This window comes from Elephas maximus, chromosome 1 (genome assembly GCF_024166365.1).
Source record: "Elephas maximus indicus isolate mEleMax1 chromosome 1, mEleMax1 primary haplotype, whole genome shotgun sequence".
NCBI classification, from domain to species: Eukaryota; Metazoa; Chordata; class Mammalia; order Proboscidea; family Elephantidae; genus Elephas; species Elephas maximus.
Window position 1 is genome coordinate 224,702,809 of NC_064819.1, and position 20,838 is coordinate 224,723,646.

The 20,838-nt window shown below is 39.1% G+C and overlaps 1 protein-coding gene across 3 annotated transcripts in view; it reads right to left on the reverse strand.

Moving 5' to 3' along the window:
- The window catches only part of RGS17 (regulator of G protein signaling 17), a 118,187-nt gene that overhangs the window by 96,247 nt on the left and 1,102 nt on the right, over positions 1-20,838 (reverse strand). Inside the window, exon 2 of one of the 3 annotated variants that reach the window (XM_049904094.1) lies at positions 15,873-15,976. The exons of the other annotated variants lie outside the window; for them this stretch is intronic. Coding sequence (XP_049760051.1) covers positions 15,873-15,880 — 8 coding nt within the window. The 5' untranslated portion in view covers positions 15,881-15,976. The remainder of the gene's footprint in view (positions 1-15,872; positions 15,977-20,838) is intronic. 3 annotated transcript variants of the gene reach the window in all.

Here is a 20,838-nt window from a genome sequence, read left to right on the forward strand (position 1 = left end):
TGGAGAAGCCAGTGGGCTGTGGCAGAACCCAATAGCTCAAGACAGCACTCTCTACCCCTCCTTCTGCTGAAGGGCATGGCTATGAAGCAAAAGACATCCTATCATGCTCCCTGTCAGCTGGCGCTAATATTTTATGGCCTATTTTAAATAAAGTAAAAATGCAAAGGGAATAACAAGTTCCAGCCAAAAATATCCAATAAAGATATATAACTTTTCAGCTATTCCCCACTCTTCAGCTAAACGGAAACTACTAAGGCAGTATTACTTATCATCTGGCTGTAGGTCGTTCCTCAAATGTTGTATCTTTCCTCCTCTATATCTTGTGGTTTGGTGTGGTGCTCCAAGTTTTTAGTTAACAAAATTGGAAAAGAATAAATAAAGAGTGCTGGGTGGGTTATTGTAAGAAATTCTATACCCATGAGCCATATTCTTTGTTTGCTGGACTATAAAGATGCTGAGATGGCTGTAGAATACTTTAATAATGATTTTCAATAGCAAAAGCTCATTGTGTAATTCAATTTATTCATTCAGCAATTATTGTGGAGAGCCTACCAAGTGTCAGTCACCCAGTTTCGGGCTAAAAATAAATATTTTAAGATACAATGCATAAAACAAGACACATACACACTGAAAATGGAATGCCTAATGTTTCTATTGTACTTCGCCTTTATTTGAAGAGGGCATCAAAATGCTTTGGGCTCAGCCCTTATCAGCATTTGAAAGAAAATAATTTTCAGAGAAAACAAAATATTAGGATCCAACCACCCAGGCCAACCCTCAGCTGCCAACTGTGATTACATTCCTCCACATGCCTAGAGGGACCTAGAGGACCTAGAAGGGGCCATCTCTATCTGTGCCGTTGTTGGCGTTACAGACCACTGGAGTGAAAGGAGTTAAAGAAGGCCCATGAACTATCTCTGGATAATTTTAGGAAAACTCAGATAGTTTTCTGTCCTACCTATTTTCATCCTATGCTGAATGAGCTATAGACAGAGCCTATGATTCAAGTAGACATCTATTGCATCCTATCTGCATTTTTTTAGACTAAGGAACACGTAATTTGGTTCATCTAGTTGCAAGTGCTCATTTTTTCTTCTCTGAAGAATTGATTAATCAGACTGACATACAGAAAACACTTCTAAGCCATGGGCCTATGCCAACTGATTCTTTGATTCTTTTTTCCCTTTGATCTGAACATCACAAAATGAGAAGATTAGCTTCTGTTTGGGTATGGTTCCATGCAAAATAGAAACAGAAATAGGTGATGAGGATGTGACTTCAGTCTGGAACTTGAAAACATTTTTCTTTGACATGTAAAGGCTGAAGATATATATATGATAAACAGTGCCAATATAGCAGATTATTCTACTCTTTCTTAGACCAAATCACGTCTCTAGAATGTAACACCTCAGTTCACAACATAAGATTTTCACTAGCTAATGCTTTTCATTTTTTTTTAAATTCTTTTCAGAATTAGGCCACCGGATCCTTCTTCCTAGTCTGTCTTAGTCTGTCAGATCAGCTGAAACCTGTCTGCCATGGGTGACCTTGCTGGTATTTGAATACCAGTGGCATAGCTTCCAGCATCACAGAAACATATAAGCCCCCACAGTACAACAGACTGACAGACGCAAGAGGTCATTAAAAAGACGGGAGAGAAGGAAAAGGCCTAAACGGATGTCAGGAGAGACTCCGCAACTTGATCTTAAATGTCCAGTAGCTAAAGCAAAAGGAAAAAAGGATGAAGTAAAAAAGCTGAACAGAGGATTTCGAAGGGCAGCTCAAGAAGACAAAGTATTATGATGACATGTGCAAAAGACCTGGAAATAGAAAACCAAAATCGAAGAACACACTCAGCATTTCTCAAGCTGAAAGAACTGGAGAAAAAATTCAAACCTCGAGTTGCAATAGTGAAGAATTCTACGGGGAAAATATTAAACGACACAGGAAGCATCAAAAGAAGATGGAAGGAATACACACAGTCACTATACCAAAAAGAACTGGTTGACATTTAACCATTTCAGGAGGTAACATATAATCAGGAATCAATGATACTGAAGGAAGAAGTCCAAGCTGCACTGAAGACATTGGCAAAAAACAAGGATCCAGGAATTGACAGAATACCAACTGAGATATTTCAACAAACAGATGCAGCACTGAAAGTGCCCACTCATCTACGCCAATAAATTTGGAAGACAGCTACCTGGCCAACTGACTGGAAGAGATCCATATTTATGCCTATTCCCAAGAAAGGTGATCCAACTAAATGCAGAAATTACCGAACAATATCATTACTATCACATGCAAGCAAAATTTTCCTGAAGATCATTCAAAAGTGGCTGCAGCAGTACATCAACAGAAGATGACATGGAACCAGGGATATCATTACTGATGTCAGATGGATCCTGGCTGAAAGCACAGAATACCAAAAAAGATGTTTACCTGTGTTTTATTGACTATGCAAAGGCATTCAACTGTGTGGATCACAACAAATTACGGATAACATTGTGGAGAATGGGAATTCCAGAACACTTAACTGTGCTCTTGAGGAATCTGTACATGGATCAAGATGCACTCGAACAGAACAAGGGGATACTGCATGGTTTAAAGTCAGGAAAGGTGTACGTCAGGGCTGTATCCTTTCACTATACCTATTCAATCTGTACGCTGAGCAAATAATCCGAGAGGCTGGACTATATGAAGGAGAACAGGGCATCAGGATTGGAAGAAGACTCATCAACAACCTGCATTATGCAGATGACACAACCTTGCTTGCTGAAAGTGAAGAGGACTTGAAGCATTTACTGATGATCAAAGACCACAGCCTTCAGTATGGATTACACCTCAACATAAGGAAACAAAATTCCTCACAACTGGGCCAATGAGGAACATCATGGTAAAGAGAGAAAACATTGAGGTTGTCAAGGATTTCATTTTACTTGGAGCCACAATCAACTCCCATGGAAGCAGCAGTCAAGAAATCAAAAGACACATTACACTGGGCAAATCTGCTGCAAGAGATCTCTTGAAAGTGTTAAAAAGCAAAGATGCTACCTTGAAGACTAAGGTGCGCCTGACCCAAGCCATGGTATTTTCAATCAGGTCATATACACGTGAAAGCTGGACAATGAATAAGGAAGACAGAAAAGGAACTGATGCTTTTGAATTATGGTGTTGGTGAAGAATATTGAGTATACCATGAACTTCCAAAAGAACAAACAAATCTGTCTTGGAAAAGTACAACAGGAATGCTCCTTGGAAGGAAGGATGGCAAGACTGTGTCTCATGTCCTTTGGACATGTTTTCAGAAAGGATCAGTCCCTGGAGAAGGACATCACGCTTGGTAAAATAGAGGGTCAGCATAAAAGAGGAAGATCCTCAATGAGACGTACTGACACAGTGGCTGCAACAATGGGCTCATGCATAGCAACAATTGTGAGGATGGCGCAAGACTGGGCAGCGTTTTGTTCTGCTGCACAAGTTGGAATTGACTAGAGGGTTCCTAATAACACCAACAACAAAAGTTAAACTAAATAAATTGTCATTAATGTTTCATACTGTCTGTAAAAACCAATTCCAGGTACAAAATAAGCTTCTTAAGGTTATACTGTATTGTCTACCATATCAAGCCCTATGATAATCACATTTTAATTCCATTCAAATAACATACTAGTTTTAATAAATATGTAAAAGTCTTGGCTATAAAAAACATCACTTGCTCTGTTTAGCTGTAAAGTATTTCCAGTGGTGATGAAGTACTTGCAACATTGCCAAGCCCTCATTTCAAAACAAATACAATACCGACCAGGGCGTTAGGTATAGTTACTGATTTTCCTGGAATACATTCAGATTCTTTTCTTTCATTTCCCCTTGGTGGCCATCAAATTCCGAACAGCTCTTAATAATTCATCATTTCCTGCTGCAGTGACTTCCTTGAAAAGAAAGCCATCCTGTTATTCCATATATGTTATTACGAACCAAGACAAATCATAAGTAAACGGGGAGTTCAGAACGCTCCATATGAGTTCTTTCAGGAAACATTAGCTTTAATATATTCGGAAAATTTGAGTGCATGTTACTTATAGGGTAATCCGCTAAACACCTGTCGAAAAACAAGTACTCTGTCCTTCCTCATAATTTTAAGCTGCCTCTGTTTCTTCTTTTTACAGCTTTATTCATTTCACTTCCATCCTGACTCTGCGCATTAGACAGCTTCCATATAACATTTTCCCAAAACTGCATTTATATTACTGCCTAAGTCTGTATGGTTTTCTACTGCTCTTAAATGTGATCTAAATTTTTTGAAGTACCTCAGAATTTTTCTACTTCAGTTAATTATGCTCTGAATTCCCTGAAGTTTATCGCAGAGCCTAGAACACTAGGAAGCAGGTTTGGCAGGCAAAGCCAAGAAACAGCTACAGGATGAAGATAAAACAGGCAGCTCATTCCTGGGAAATTCCTGGAGGAAAGTCAGATTTCGAGCCTTAGAAAAATGAGCTCACTTCTCCCCCTTGTGCCCAGAACTTTGGATGCTCTCCGTCATATATTTCCTTGAATGAGAGAAGGTAAGAGGGTGGACCCTCCTTCCTCTGACTTCTCATTCCATTATTTTCTGTACTGTATTTAACACATTTGTAGTAGGGGGACTAATCATGGGGATGGCGCAGGACGGGGTAGCCTTTGGTTTCACTGTGAATGGGAATCAAAACTCCTCATTCACCATACCAAAAAAAACAGTTGCCATCAAATCTATTCTGACTCATAGTGATCGTACAGGATGCGGTAGAACTGCCCAAGCAGCTGGTAGATTGAAACTGTCAACCTTTTAGTTAGTAGCCAAGCTCTTAACCACTGCACCACCAGGACTCCATTGACCATATTAAAAAAAAATGCTAAATTGAGTATTTTTTATTCTGTCTTCTTGTAAACTGAAAACACTTTTTGGCCATTTCAGATGGTTCAACTGAAGTCATTTGAGAAAACCAACTTGTAATATTTGTCTCACAGTGCCTTTCTTCTGGGTATGTGCTGAAATATTAGAGACGAGGAGAGGAAGAAAAAAAGAAAAACCCTTATTTTTGTGGACTTGTGTAGTTTCAAGGTCCCTTTTTAGGTTACTGTACTCCACGATTCTAAAATCCTTTGCTTATCCACAACCTTGGGGAAATTCCACTCTCTCTGAACTGCAAATTTGCATCTTGGAGCCTGGAGGCAAAACCCAGAACTGTGGCTATATAATCAAAGTTTCCTCCAAGTACCAGGTCTAATCTTCAAAAATAAATTAAATATTATATACTGTTCTCTAACATTGGTTTTTATTTTGATATAGAAACACATTAAATCTCTTATGAATGAGTAAAATCGATGCTCCAGGAAATTCCATGGCAATTTTCCTGAACCTTCTCCATTGATAATTTTGATTCTTACAGCCTAAGCTCAGTTCTCCCTACATCCTAAATAAAATAAAGCTTTCCTTGATTCTGTTAGCCCCTTGAGGCTGTTGGTATTTCTCCTTTATTTACTCACAGATAGTCTTTTCAAACATCATCAGGAAAGACCAATCTTAGAAGAGGATACCATGTTTGGTAAAGCAGAGGGTCAACAAAAATGATGGAAACCCTCAAATGAGATGGATTGACACAATAGCGGAAACAATGGGCTCAAACATACCAATGATCACAAAGATGGCGCAAGACCAGGCAACATTTCATTCTGTTATACATAAGGTCGCCATGAGTTGAAGCCAACATGGCAACTTACAACACAAGAAGAGTCTTTGTCCAAGACTAGCCTATCAATGTATTCTCTGGCTCAGTCTCTTACCACCTGATTCTTTCTACTGGTGACTGGTTTTCTTTGTGAGTGATTTGATTTATCTTTTAGATAATTTTGAGGCATTCCCTACTCCCAGTACACAAACATTTTAACACAATAAGAGTTTTATGTTAGATACCAGGAGGGGTCTTAAAAAGAGATGTACCTATTGGCTAATTACTCTTAGAAAAAGCCCTGAAACATCATCTACACTAAAGTAGCATAAGATATTCTTGAAAGATGTTCTCCAATATTGAAGTGGGTGAGATTAAACAACCTTATCCAAAAGGAAAGCAAAAGGAGCTTGCCACTGGAAAGGGCCCTTTGTGCCTCTTCCTTAGGCTCTACCCCGTAGAAACATGACTCAAAAGATATTCATGAAATTTCCATTCATATTAGTACCCATGTTCCTTGTGAGTGGACAGGAAAGTATACAGAGAATCTCGGCTCTTCCTCCAAGTCCCAATGTTTTTAAAAATCCCAGGACAAAATTGTATGAATATCATAATCATCATCCTCTTCTCAGCTGACAATTTAGGGAGAACTTACTCCATTTCCAGCACCAAGAACCCACCTTTTTTTTTTTTTTTTACTCCATTTCCAGCACCAAGAACCCACCTAGTCATCACATCAAAACTGAGCTGACTTCCTTCTACACAAAGCATTCGTATCTTCAAGATATTGAGCACCTTCTTTTTCTGGCATTGTTCTATGTACTATCTTACATTCTAGCTTTTGAGATGGGGGAGGAAGACTTATAATAAAAAAAAGTATTTTAACAGAGCACTAAATGCTATGAATTAAATAAACCAGATTATTGTGATAGAGTGGCAGATAGGAGGAAGGTGAAAAAGGGACAGGGCAGCCAGCAAAGGTTTCTTTAAAGAGATGGCATTTGATGTGAAACTTCAACTACGCTAAAGATGAGGGAGAACTTTCTAGGCAGAAGGAGCAGCAAGTGCAAAGGGCCTGAAGTTGCAGGCCTGAGGTTCCTCTTTCTCTCTCATGTTCCCAGAACTGCCCTGGTATCTTCTCTCTAGGATGTCTTCCTTCCTAATGTTGTCTCATATGTTGATTTTTTCAAATGCAGGAGTACTCATGCTCAGCTAGTCTCTGTCCATAAGAATTATCACTGCCTTACTATTTCAAACCTCATCTTAGTGCTATATTGTAAACTTCAAGGGCTTAAAAAAGAAAGTACAATTCAAAGCAAGCCTGTATCTCCAGCAGAACCACTGCTGACCACATTGTCTAATGTGTTACTTACTGGTCCTTATGTAAGAATCAATGGGATGTGCCCTTCATAGAATTTAGTGCCAAGAAATAAAAATCCTTCTGACAAATGGTTATTTTCCATTAAGCAATGAGTTAATCTGTTCTGTTACCCTCTTATTTTGGCTGCCAGCAACCTCAGCTAAAATGCAGTGCTCCTAGTACGACAGTTCTATCCTTATTTTTGAGTACACCCCCCACCCCCACACGCATTTCTTTCCCTCTGTGGTTACTTAACCCTGGTGGCACAGGGGTTAAGCGCCAGGCTGCTAACCAAAAGGTCGGCCGTTGGAATCCACCAGCCATTCCTTGGAAACTGTTACGGATTGAATTATATCTCCCCCAAAATGCGTGTATCAATTTGGTTGGGCCATGATTCCAAGTACTGTGTGGTTGTCCTTCATCTTGTGATCGTAAATTTGTTATAGAGGATTAGGGTGGGATTGTAACAACCTTACTAAGGTCACATCCCTTATCCAATGTAAAGGGAGTTTCCCTGGGATGTGGCCTGTACCAGGGAAGCAAGCAGAGGGTTGGGGGACCTTATACTACCAAGAAATCAGTGCCAGGAGCAGAGTGCGTTCTTGGGACCCAAGGGTTTGCGAAGAAGCTCCTAGTCCAGGGGAAGATTGATGAGGAGGTAGACAGAGAAAGACTTCCTCTGGAGCTGACACCCTGAATTTGGACTTTTAGCCTCCTTTACCATGAAGAAATAAATTTCTCTTTATTAGAGCCATCGACTTGTGGTATTTCTGCTATAGCAGCAATAGGTAACTAAGAAACCCTATTGCGGCAGTTCTACTCTGTCCTGTAGGGTTGCTATGAGTTGGAATCAACTTGATGGCAACGGGTTTGGTTTTTTGGTTTATCTTCATTTCATTTTCATTGTTCTGTTTGAAGATACTTTCACTTAAGCTGCCTCAATCCTTATAACTGTTACATCCTTATAACTCAATCCATATAAACTGTTAATCACTAGCGCTTTCTAAACAATCACAGGTAGCCTCCTCGCGGCAAAATCTAAAGCAGTGTTTTGACCCTCAGCTTATTCACCCTCTTGCCGACAACACAATTCAGTGGCTCCTCTTTCTTAAACCTGCCTCTCTCTTCCAATCCCTTTTGGAAAATTGATAAAATATGAATAAAATTTGTTAAAAACATCTCTACTTCTTGGTTTCATGGTATATACAGTATCTCCATTCATTCCCTTAACACTTTTTTTTTCATTCTGAACCACTGTTTTCTTTTTTTCCTAAGTTTCCTTCTTTTCCCACATATCCATTAAACGCAGATATGTTGCTGATGTTAGGTGCCGCTGAGTTGATTCCGATGCATAGCGACCCCACAGAGCAGAGTAGAGCTGCCCCGTAGGGTTTTCTAGGCTGTAATCTTTACTGGAGCAGATCACCAGGTCTCTTTCCAAGGAGCTGCTGGGTGGGTTCAAACCGACAACTTTTTGGTTATCAGCTGAGTACTTAACCGTTTAAGGTACCAGGGCTCCTTATACAGATATAGTCCAGGATACCATGCCAAGCTCTCTGCACTTTTTCCTTTGGCAATCCTTTACTACTGTCACCTTCATATGAAAGATTTCCAAATTTTATTTCTAGCCCCAGCCTTTCTCCTGAGTTTGCATTTCAAATTACCTGGAACCATGGGAATCTTATAGACAGAATAAGACCTTGCAGCTCATTTACCCTCCCATTCCTTAAATCTCCTCCCAAACATCTCTGCCAAGCATTTGCCCGCCATGTGCTCTCCTAGGGAAGGAAAGTTACCCACCAACTTTCAAGGTAGCTCATCTAACTAGTTGCTGACTTTGACTGCCAAAAAAGTCATTTCCAATAGAATGGTACAATTTCTGTGATGTGTGCCCACTGGTTCCAATGTTGTTGCCAAGAGTAACAGTAAGAGCTAAAATGCCCCAATGCCAAATGTGTGCCGGCAGCATTGCCATGCAGTTTCATTATTCTCATTCTATCACTGGGGCAATTTATGAATTCATAATTCATTTCACATGGCTCTCCTCCAAATGGTGAAACACGCATACATTCCAGGGAAACCACTGTATATCAGGTTAAGAAAGTGCAAATTTCTCAAATCACTTCTCATGAGTTACTATTTTTTGTATGTTAATTTCATCATATATATTGCTAACCTCTAATTATGGTGCCCAAGTAGACAAGAAATCACACGATGTAGTATTACATGGGGGCAAATCTGCTGCAAAAGACCTCTTTAATGTTTTAAAAAGCAGAAATGTCATTTTGATGACTAAGGTATCTGACCTAAGCCATGGTCTTTTCAATCACCTCATATGCAAATGAAAGCTGGCCGATGAAAATGGAAGGTGGAAGAAAAATGGATGTATTTGAACTGTGGTATTGGCTAAGAATACTGAATATAGTGTAAACTGCTAGAAAAATGAACTAAATCAGTTTTAGAGGAAATATAACCAGAATGGTCCTCAGAAACAAAGATAGCAAGACACTGACTGGCTTACTTTAGACACATCATCAGGAAAGACCAATCGCTAGAGAAGTTCATCATGGATGGTAAAGTAGAGGGTGAGCAAAAATGAGGGAAACACTAAATGAGCTGGATTGACACAACGGACCCAACAACGGACTCAAACATACCAACCATCATGAAGATGGCCCAGGACTGGGCAACGTTTACTTCTTTTATACAAAGGTCTCTATGAGTTGAAGCCCAGTTGATGGCAACTAACAACAACAAATCACGGTGTCCAGAACCAAACTCAAAGTAATATTCCAGTTGTGGTGTGAATAAGCAGAATAGAACAGGACTGCCACCAATCTCATTTTAGATACTCTGTGCCTCTGTAGTCATAGCTAGCCTAAGATCATGCTTGCTGCTTCCTACTAAATCAACTAATATCCCTGAGGCTTTTAAACCAATAACTTGCTAAACATCTGAGAGAACTCCCGTGGATATATCAAATTATTTCCCAAACAGAACTCAACTAATTTCCTCCCTAACCTCTTCCTCAGTTTGGTTTCTCTGTGTCTTAATGTCACCAGGCTTAAATTCTCCATATCAGCCTGAGGCTCTTTTTACACCTTCTCAATCCCATTGATGACCAAACCCTGAAGGCTCTGAGTCTTACAAATTCTCACAATCTCATCTTTCCCTTGTCTTAGATTGGGTTCTTTGCTGCCTCCCAGTTCTGGCCTCATCTTTTCTCACCTGGACAGCAAAAATCATGTTCCTACTTTCCTGCTCCTCTCCACTGTACAGACCTTGTGAAGTGCCCACTCCCAGACCCAGCTCTCACTCTGGAACCTCTCTACCTTACGTAGCTTTGATGGTGCCTCTTTGCCTATCAAGAAAAAATTTTACTTTGGTATTATCTGGTATTACAACCAGAATGCTCCTTAAAACTGAAGATGGAGAGACTTTTTTACCCTTACTTTGGGTAGGTCATCAGGAATGACCAATTGCTAGAAAAAGACATCATGATTGGTAGAGGGTCACTGGAAATGAGGGAAACCCTAAATGAGATGGATTGCCACAATAGGTGCAACAATGGACTCAAACATATCAACAGTCATGAAGATGGCGTGGCCCAAGCAATGTTACATTCTGTTATAATGTAAGAGTCCCATGAGTTGGAGCTGACTCAGTGGTAACTACCAATAACATTATCCCTGCCAGTATCTGTCTCCTTTCTAGCCTTATCATCCTGTGATTTCCTACACGTACTGCATGCTTCTGGCTAATTTTGCCACAGAGTATCTTGAATTTTCCCACTTCTGTTCCTTACTATATTTACATCATCCTTGAGCCTGAAGGAGTCCTGGTGGTGCCGTGGTTAAGTGCTAAGGCCACTAACCAAAAGGTTAGTAGTTCAAATCCACCAGCTGCTCCTTGGAAACCCTATGGGGCAGTTCTCCTCTGTCCTATACAGTCACTATGAGTCGGAACTGGCTTGATGGCAATAGGTTTTGTTCCTTTTTTTTTGAGCTTGGAAGGCCTTTCTTTGCCTATCAAAATTCTGTCTTTCAATAATGAGACAAACTGTTATGACCTCTGTGAAACCTTTGCCAGATTCTGGCCTGGCTATCTAAAAGTAATCTCAAATTCCTTAGTATTTTATTTCTCTTCTAGAACATAATAATAATGATAATAATAACAGAAATTTACATACATGTCTTCTCTCTTCATCTAGTCTGTAAGCTCCTTGAGCCTTAGCCATGCCTGATTTAATTTTATTATTCCCGGTTACAGAGTAGGGATCCAACTACATAGTGCATTAATTAGGAATAAGGAGGCAGGGAGCAGGTAAGTAAAACAGATGATGAGCTGAACCTGAAGAAAACTTGGAAATCTAAAGCAAATCCTTGGAATCTCAGACCCACACAGACCATACTTACCAATGCACCAAAAGGCATCACCATTATTTCTGTCTGCCCCTAACGTAACTTCTTAGATTTTGTCCCTGATCTCCACTCTCAAGCACATGACTTCCTTCTTCTCCCCTGAGATCTAACCAGACTAGAACTCTCTCAGGCCTGGTAGTTAGACGACAGCACGCATAGGTGCCAATGTTGACTACGGTTGTAATTAGCAGCTTCGCTGGGTAACTACTTGCAGTGACTCTACTAAGCCATAAATCCACATTCCCTTAAAAATCTCAGTGACGATGAGCAGACAAGCTTTTCCACGCACACTTGTCACTCCCCCAAAGTCTTAATAAATATTTTAGACATTAAGTCACTGCACTACCCTGTGGCTTAATTAAACAAAGTGTAGCATGTGCATTTATTCACTGCTGGTATTTTAAAGCAATGTGTAAAGGACTCTACATAACAAAAATAAAATAGAGCTTATGTAAGATAAACTTAGGAGTAGTAGTATTTAAAAAGAAAAACCCTTAGCAGATTTCTTTCTTTCTTTTTTTAATCATTGTGAATGAATTTTGGTATCACCTACAGGAATTTTTTAAACTATTTACCATAGCCTATGTATTTCCCATTTTTCTTCCTTAGAATAAACATTTATTTAATGAAATTCTACCTCATGAAACACCACTTGCATTACTCAGAAGTTCAGTCAATGAAATTATTGAATTAATGAAAAAAAAATTACCTTCTTAAGATTAGGTCACGTGAATTCACGAAACTGGAAGTGGTTATATAACATAGTTGAGTTACATAATAATGCACCGAGTGATCTTATACTTGAAGATACAATGAGTTTTTAGCTACTAGTCTTGTTTTCTGATATCAGCCTTTTCGCTTTTTATTTTACTTTTCTTCTCATGTCATTGGTAATTCCGCTGGTATCCTAACTTAGAGATCATTTTCTCCTGAACACTTGGCTATGATTATGGACACTACATCCGTGGTTTCCCACTACCAACCTGCAAATAAAAAGAGGAAACATACAAAAAAAAAAAAAAAAAACACATACACTGACATATAAAATCATCTTATTAAAATACGGAACTCTGGAGACAATTCCAGTGTGTAACAACTTCTCAATCTCTTGGTTTTCTGTAGTGAAAATGACACAGAAACACATCCTTCCACTAGACCCTTCATTTTCATAAATACAGGTGGGTCATCAAACGTTGGATTTACTAAGCGTAATTTAGTCTAAACTACTTCTTCAACAGCTAAAATTTAGATTACTGAACACGAACAGATGAAAATATGACCTTTAATAGCTTGAGTCAAAATTGCCAACATTATTTACTCATAAACTGGCATAGATCTGACAATCAGGCCAGTTTACCCCCCACTACAAGAAGGGAATAAAACAGCAGGGTTTTCTTTTGTTTGTTTCTTTGTTTACTGACAGACTTAACATTTGAGTCCTTGATGTGTTTTAAATTTCAGGCAAAAAAAATTATGTGAATATCCTAGAAATAATACGTAATAACAAGTCAATACCTATTTTCTGTAAATGTGTTCAATGTATAAAAAAAAAAGATGCTTCTCAACTTATTTCAAAATAAAAAAATGGTACTAATAATATTAAAGACAGAGACAAAATATTAAATGTCCAGTTTCGCCCAAACAGTAATAGGGGAAAATTTTAATACTCCAACTCACACTGGAATATTTACAGTAAACTTCAATTCACAGTACAGCATTCAGAAATCATAAGTTTATAAAATAGTCACTTTCTTGCTTTATAGCTTGTCTATGAATTAAACAACAACAAAAAAGACAAAACCCACTGCCATTGGGTCAATTCTGACTCCTAGCGACCCTATAGGACAGAGCAGAACTGCCCCAGGGGGTTTCCAAAGCTGTAATCTTTACAGAAGCAGACTGCCACATCTTTCTGCCACAGAGAGGCTGGTGGGTTCTAACCACAGACCTTTCAGTTAGCAGCTGAGTGCTTAGCCACTGCACCACCATAGCTCCTTTCCTGATTGTATACGTGATATCAAATCTTCCTATATAAATCCAGCTGCTAGATTTAGAATTTACCCTAGTGGTTTCAACAAGTTGATGTTAAAGATGCCTTTACCTTTCTGTCCAAAATCAAATATATATTTTTATTTGAAAAGAACATTCTGCATTTTTTATTAATGCACTATACTATAAAATGATTACGCTCAAAGACAGAACTGCAATAGTATCAGGAGAAAAATTTACAATATCGCTATTGCATGATATACCCATTCCATGGATGGGTCGGGATTTCACACTTTCTCTCCCTTTGCTCATCCCCCACCCCAACGTTTTAATGTATCTTATATTATGATGATCACCCAGGGTAGCCTTTAAGTGGGGGGAGAACAGGCAGTAGAGATGTATGTAGATATGGTCTTTAATGATGGAGAACTGGAATTGGGATGAGTTCCTAAAGACGGTTAAGCCTCCAGTCTTGTTGTTTTGACATTGCGGTGGTGATAGTTGTTTAATCATCCACCAGCAGGCCCACTTCCTGCTTTCCCTTCCCCTTATCTCTTAGTCTCTGCTAAGCAGCTTGCTTGCACTTGGTAGAGACCTCTGAATTGTCAATTAGCCTAAATTGCTAAATCCTAACGAGATCCTTCCTCATTACTCCCATGCTGTATTTAGTTATGACTTTGAAAGGTTAGGTGGGCTTATCTGATAAAAGCAAACTGAACAAGCTTATATATGTGAACTTCTTGTGGAAAGGAGCCATGTTTAATTAACCTTTCTATCCAAAAATCCTATCACGGAACCTGGGACATAGTGTTGTTGTTAGTTGCCATCGATTCTAACTCATGGTGACCCCATGTGTGCACAGGACTACTACTCCATAGGGTTTTCAAGGGTGTGAGAAAGCAGATTGCCAGGCCTGTCTTCTGAGGCATCTCTGGGTAGGTTCGAACCTCCAACCTTATGCTTAGTAGTCGAACGCTTAACAGTTTGTACTGGACTGTGTGCAGAGGACTAATACTCCATAGGGTTTTCAACGGTGTGAGAAAGCAGATTGCCAGGCCTGTCTTCTGAGGCATCTCTGGGTAGGTTCGAACCGCCAACCTTATGCTTAGTAGTCGAACGCTTAACAGTTTGCACCACCTAGGGACTCCACTGGCACCTAGTAGAGGCTCAAAAATGTTTGCTAATGAGTGGATGTCCATCTAACTGGTTGGTTAGGCAAGCTGGTTAGGAAAGGAAAACATTCACAGCAAACACACGGACAGTAACTTCAACATTAATACAGACCTATTAAGAGGAGGCCTGGTGGCACAGCGGTTAAGAGCTCGGCTACTAACCAAAAGGTCGGCAGTTTGAATCCACCAGCTGTTCCTTGGAAACTCTCTGGGGCAGCTCTACCCTGTCCTATAGGGCCACTATGAGTCAGAATCAACTCGATGACAACGGGTTGTTTGGCTTGTTAGTTAAGACAAATACTGGGAATAAATTAAAATCCCTTCAAGCATTTATTATCTATACAATATTTTTTGTGTTTATTTAAATAATTTAACTCTAGTATAGTATCAAACACTTGCATAGTTATGTACAATCATCATCACCAATTTTACAGATAATGATACTAAGCCTTAATGAGGTTAGGCCTCAATCTCTGATTATTTGAATACAAAAGTTGGGGTCATTCTATCAAATTACATTCTCTGCTTTTACAGTCTCTTTCTTTCAAGGGCAATGTTTTATGTTTTTCATATCTTCTAAACTAACTCACCACTGGTGAACAGCTTTTAGCAGAACTTCCAGACTAAGGCAGACTAGGAAGAAAGGCCAAATGGTCTTCAGAAAATCAGCTAATGGTAATTCTACGGTCACGGCAGAATACTGTCCAATATGTGCTGGAAGATGAGCACCCTAGGTTGGAAGGCTCTCAAAATACCCAGTGGCCACAATGGACCAGAACATGCCAACAATCATGAAGGTTGTGCATGACCAGGCAACGAATGTTTCATTCTGTTGTACATGGGGTCACCATGTGTAGAGCCAACTCAATGGCAACGAACAACAACAAACTAACTGACAGAGAGTACTGCTTTTCATAGGGGAGACTTTTAAGTACTTGCCGATTTTGATTAAATGAAGCCTGAAAAAAATAGAACAGTTGGGGGAAACAGGAAGTGCAGTGCATGGGGTGGTCTTCCTAGAGTCAAAATTGACTCAAAATCTCTGGATTAGATAAGCTTTCATAATACAGTATAAAGCAAGCCCCTGCCTTTCATTGAGAGCAGACATAAATGACATTAATGTAGAAATTATTGTCAAGTCTAACAAAAGAGTTTTCACTGGGTTTGACTCACCATGAAAGGAAAGACCCAAGATAATCGTAGAAATGAAATAAACACTTACCTGCTCATTTCGTTTATGTCAGAACTTTCCTTTGGTTGTTTCTGTTTTATTGTAACGTCATGGCCAGTGCATTTCAAGAGCCAATCAGCAGTACTGTGAAAAGCCTGTGGCCCAATATAAGGAAGTAAATATTCGCTATGTGAACCACATTTATTGTCTGTAATAAAATTATCTTTATTGGTATCGGGATTTAAAAAAAAAAATTTTTTCAAATAGAAATTTTAGGAAATTCAGAGAGGTTTAGATTTTTATCATTCATGCCAGAATTCCACATACATAGTACTTCTTTTTTTTTTTTTTTTAATAATATTTTATTGAGTTTTGGATGGAAGTTTACACAGCAAATTAGGTTCCCATTTGACAATTTCCACATAAATTGTTCAGCAACATTAGTTATCACAACATGCCAACATTCTCTTTAATTGTGTTCAGTTTGTTCCCTTTCCAGTACTCTATTTTCCCTGCGCCCTTATCTTATCTCTGCTTTGGAGTAATTGTTGATCTTTTGGTCTCATACCGATGGTTTTTAAGTAGGGCACTGATCTTATAGGCAATATCCTTTATTTCATGCGCCACTCTGCTATTTCCCTAAAAGATGATCTCAGATGGTTCTCAGCTTAAAGAGTGTCTCATGGCGATAGTCTCAGGGAGTTCAGCCTTCTCTTCTCCATTGTTCCATTTTATCTGTGTTTTGTTGTTGTTGCTGTTTTTAATAATTTAAGTTCTGCTCCATATTTTTCTCCCATTCTATCTGGGACCAACTACTGTGACCACAGTCAGAAGGATCAGTGCTGGTAGCTGGGCATCATCTGGTTCTTCTGGTCTCAGGGTAAATGGCGTTGCAGCTCTTGTAGGCTTGTTTCTTCTCTGTGCTTTTGGTCACCTTCTTACTGGTTTGTTCCTGGTGAGTAGAGACCCACATTTGTGTCTCAGTTGGCTGCTCACAGGCTTTTAAGACCCCAGACACTACTCACTTCAATAGGATGTGGATCATGATTTTTCGTGAACTATGTTATGCCAGTTGATTGAACTTTCCCATAAGAGTATGGTCCTAAGCTTTCAAACCCAGAAAACCAATGTTGGAAGATGTTTGTATGTCTGACGAATATCCATATTTCTGTCTTCAGGGAACAAACATATGTAGTACTTCTTTAATTTAATGAAAAGGCTCACACGTCTAGTTAATAGTAGGGCAAGAATTTAAATCTAGTTCTGTTTGAAAGAAGGCTGTATTTTCCACCACAGCTTCCTCTCTTACAGGGGCCTTTCCACTCATTATAGATCCTAGGTTGCTTGATTCTGAACGACTGAGGTTTTACCATATTCGATAAATTTGAGCCACCAATAACTACAGAAGTTTACATTCTTTAGGTAGTATAATATTTAAGGGACATTATAGATTTTCCAAACTAAATATTTAATCCTTTGAAGCCAAATTTCTCAAGTCATAGAATTTAAAAAGTCAAAGCCAAGAGCTTCTGAAAGCACTGAACCATATGAAACATTACAAATACAGAACTCCTTAAGGTAATAGCTTAGGTTCTCATCTTTCAAATATCTAACTCTCAGCTATGGCTTGAAATCCGAGATAAAAATATAATTCAAATCTGATCAGGTTTTATAATTAAATTTAATTACTTTTATTCTAATGAAAAATTTTAATTAGCATTCCATAGCTCCCCCCGCAACCCTGATCCACATCTATCTTTCCTTTTAACACCATTTTTCTCAGGAAAAATCCCAAATCCTCCTATACCATTGGCAACCAGCAGAAACAATCCATGGACAATCTGGGAATTTTTCATGTACAAGCTTCACATAGGTAAAGTGTGTGGGAGCATAGTGCTTAAACAGAAAATGAAAGATCCCCAACTACTAGTGATTCTTGGCTTCTAAAGGATACTGTGCAAGTTGGGATGCCCAGGCATGATGGCATTATGCTACGGATGTCATGGCAGCCCTAACCTTGTGGCTAATCCAGCTTCAGTGCTTTTGCTCCACACCAGCTGAGCTACAGCCTTGTTTAGCCACAAGAATTTCTCTATGTAGTCTTTGCCACTAAGCATTTCCTTTCCTAGTTTGCTTTTACTTTTTTTTTTTAACGTTAGTACTCAAATAAATAAGAAAAAGGTACCAGAATACCAATAGAAAAATAGACAAAAGACCTGAACATGACATTCAAAGACGAAAAAAAAAAAAAGGGGAAATAAATCAGTAATATAAGTATTAGTTAAAGACCTACCTACTGTACAAAGTGATAGCAACTCTGTAAATGGCTTCCTCAAAAGATGCAGGACCATGGATGTGATCTTTAGGATATCAAGCTTGGCAAAGAGCTTGAGAGCTCTTTTTAAAAATGTGATCCTGGCTCTTGGAAGACTTTTTAGACCCAAGTCAATTACACAAAATTTATTCATTTAAGGAATGTTTATTTAACACCTGTCTCTTACCAGATGGAAACCCTAGTGGAGTAGTGGTTAAGTGCTATGGTTTCTAACCAAAAGGTCAGCAGTTCGAATCCACTAGGTGCTCCCTGGAAACTGTATGGGATAGCTCTACTCTGCCCTGTAGAGTTGCTATGAGTCTGAATCAACTCAACAGCAATAGGTTTGGTTTTTACCAGACACCGGGCTGGGTGTTGACACAACAGTATGAAAGCCAGTCAAAATGACTTTCTTTGGATGTTTGGAAAGTGTCTTTTGGGGGATCAGTGGAGATGGGAGAGATAAGGAAGGTGGAACTTCCAACTTACTACTGAAAGTTCTGACTCCCCACATCGAAGAGTTGTTTCATTGTTTTTAGTTTTCCATAAAAATATATATTTCTGAGGATCCAGAATGATCCCCCTTCCATCCCCAGATGTGTGATATAATTTAGTAGTCAGAAGAAATGAAATATTTTAATGTCATAGCATTAGTCTCATCTCATCCACTGGGTACACGGTGGTCCCCATGTTTACCATTCTGGGTAGCACAATATCTTTCTTGTTAAGTAAGCAGAGTTGGATATCAGAAAAAGGATTCTCAGTAAAAATTTAGTTGAATGTATTCCCATTCCTCTTAAGCTCCATGCCTCATCACCTATGCCCACCTTCCATTTTTCCAGAAAAGCCTATGTGCTTCAGTTAATGGACTTCCAGTCTGAAAGCCATTATCTCTACAGTTGTGGATTGACAGGTAGATGCTTTCTTACTCTTTAGCCTATGAGTCAGCCAGAATTTTATCAATTTAGCTTTAGATCTTTTTTTATTAGATTGTTATCATGAGGCCAAATGGCTAAGAATATTTATTTATCCCTTTCTTCAAAGCCCCTAGTCGTAGTGGTAGGAAATATCAAGGAAGACTATTATTTCATTATTATGATGATAATGCAAAAGTATAAGAAGTCCACAGGAGTAATAATGGACTTAGACCTTCAACATTATGAGTTCAAGCAAATTAATATCCAGCAAGAATATTCTTAAACCTAATGAGATACCTATTTGAGAAGGAAAAGCTAGGTGACTTAGAACTAAGCAGGACCTGCAAATTAACTCTGTTAATTCCCTTACCTGGGGACTGAACACCAAACAGTAGTTGAGGAACCAGAACAAAAATGGTTGAAATTGGCACAACGACACTTTGTTGTTCTGTAAACTGGGTGGTTTTCTTAATCTTTCCGACTACAGTTTCAGGGGAAGGATGAGTGCCCAGGGTTCTGGGACCATGTGTCATTGCTATGGAGATTTATCTTATTTAAGAAATTATATCACCCAGTCTTTTTGTAATGATAAACACTTGTTTCCTCATTTCCGAAAACTGGGAATTAACTGCTTTTTCATAGCTGCCTTATATATACTTTTCAAGATGACAAAAAGAGTGAATAAATCTACTCTTCCTTGAGTGTGCTAATTATTATTTTTTCTTTAGTTCATGCTAACGGAAAAAATAACTCAATAACAGTAACTTAACTGGAGAAGGTTGAACTTCTCAATCATTGGAATTAATGACTACAAATCACTTTTTCATTAGGTATTAGTGCCATAATGGGCATCTACTACTATTCCTATAGAAGACTTTAGAAACAAATACAAATTACTTCAAGTGTTTCCCAGTTTTCAAAATTACTTGATACACCTAAGTATCTAACCAAAAACCCATTGCCATTGAGGCAATTCCGACCCATATCGACCCTGTATTACTTCAAGTGTTTCCCAGTTTTCAAAATTACTTGATACACCTAAGTATCTAACCAAAAACCCATTGCTATCGAGGCAATTCCGACCCATATCGACCCTGTAGGACGGAGTAGAACTGCACCATAGAGTCTGCAATGAGCGCCTGGTGGACTCAAACTGCCAACCTTTTGGTTAGCAGCTGCACGATTTAATCACTACGCCACCAGGGTTTCCACCTAAGTATCTAGCAGCTATGAATCCAGGAGAAAATTATTTTCAATTCCAAGAGTAAAAATGATTTATCTTAAATTAAATGATTTTCAGAGCGGCGTATCACGCCGAAAACCAGTGCGTATAACACCGGAAATGGAGATGTCATCGACTCAGAAACGCTTATTCTAGATGGAAACCGAACTATACGCTTTTTCTTTATTATTTGTAATCTAAAAAAAATTTTTTTAATTGCTATTCCAGGATGGAAAGAATCTTAATGTAAAAAAAAAAAAAAAAAAAAAAACTATGGGAAGCTTGCAAAGTTCTCTAGACAAACCTTCCAGCGACGCTTTTACAGAAGGAAGCATTTAGCGAAGGGTCAGGGAGGTTAGGGAAACTATGCCTGGAGCCAGAGTCCGTCTTCCCGGAGCGACTAGACAAAACCAGGTGAGCCGGTGTCCCGGGCTCCGGATGGCGGCGAAGGGCGGGTCCCCGAGCTGCGGGCATCTTTCTGGCCAGGCGACCCCTGCCCCATCTCCGGGAGCCCAGGGACTCCCAAGGCGGGAGCGGGCTACCCGGGCGCGCTGCCTGTCACCT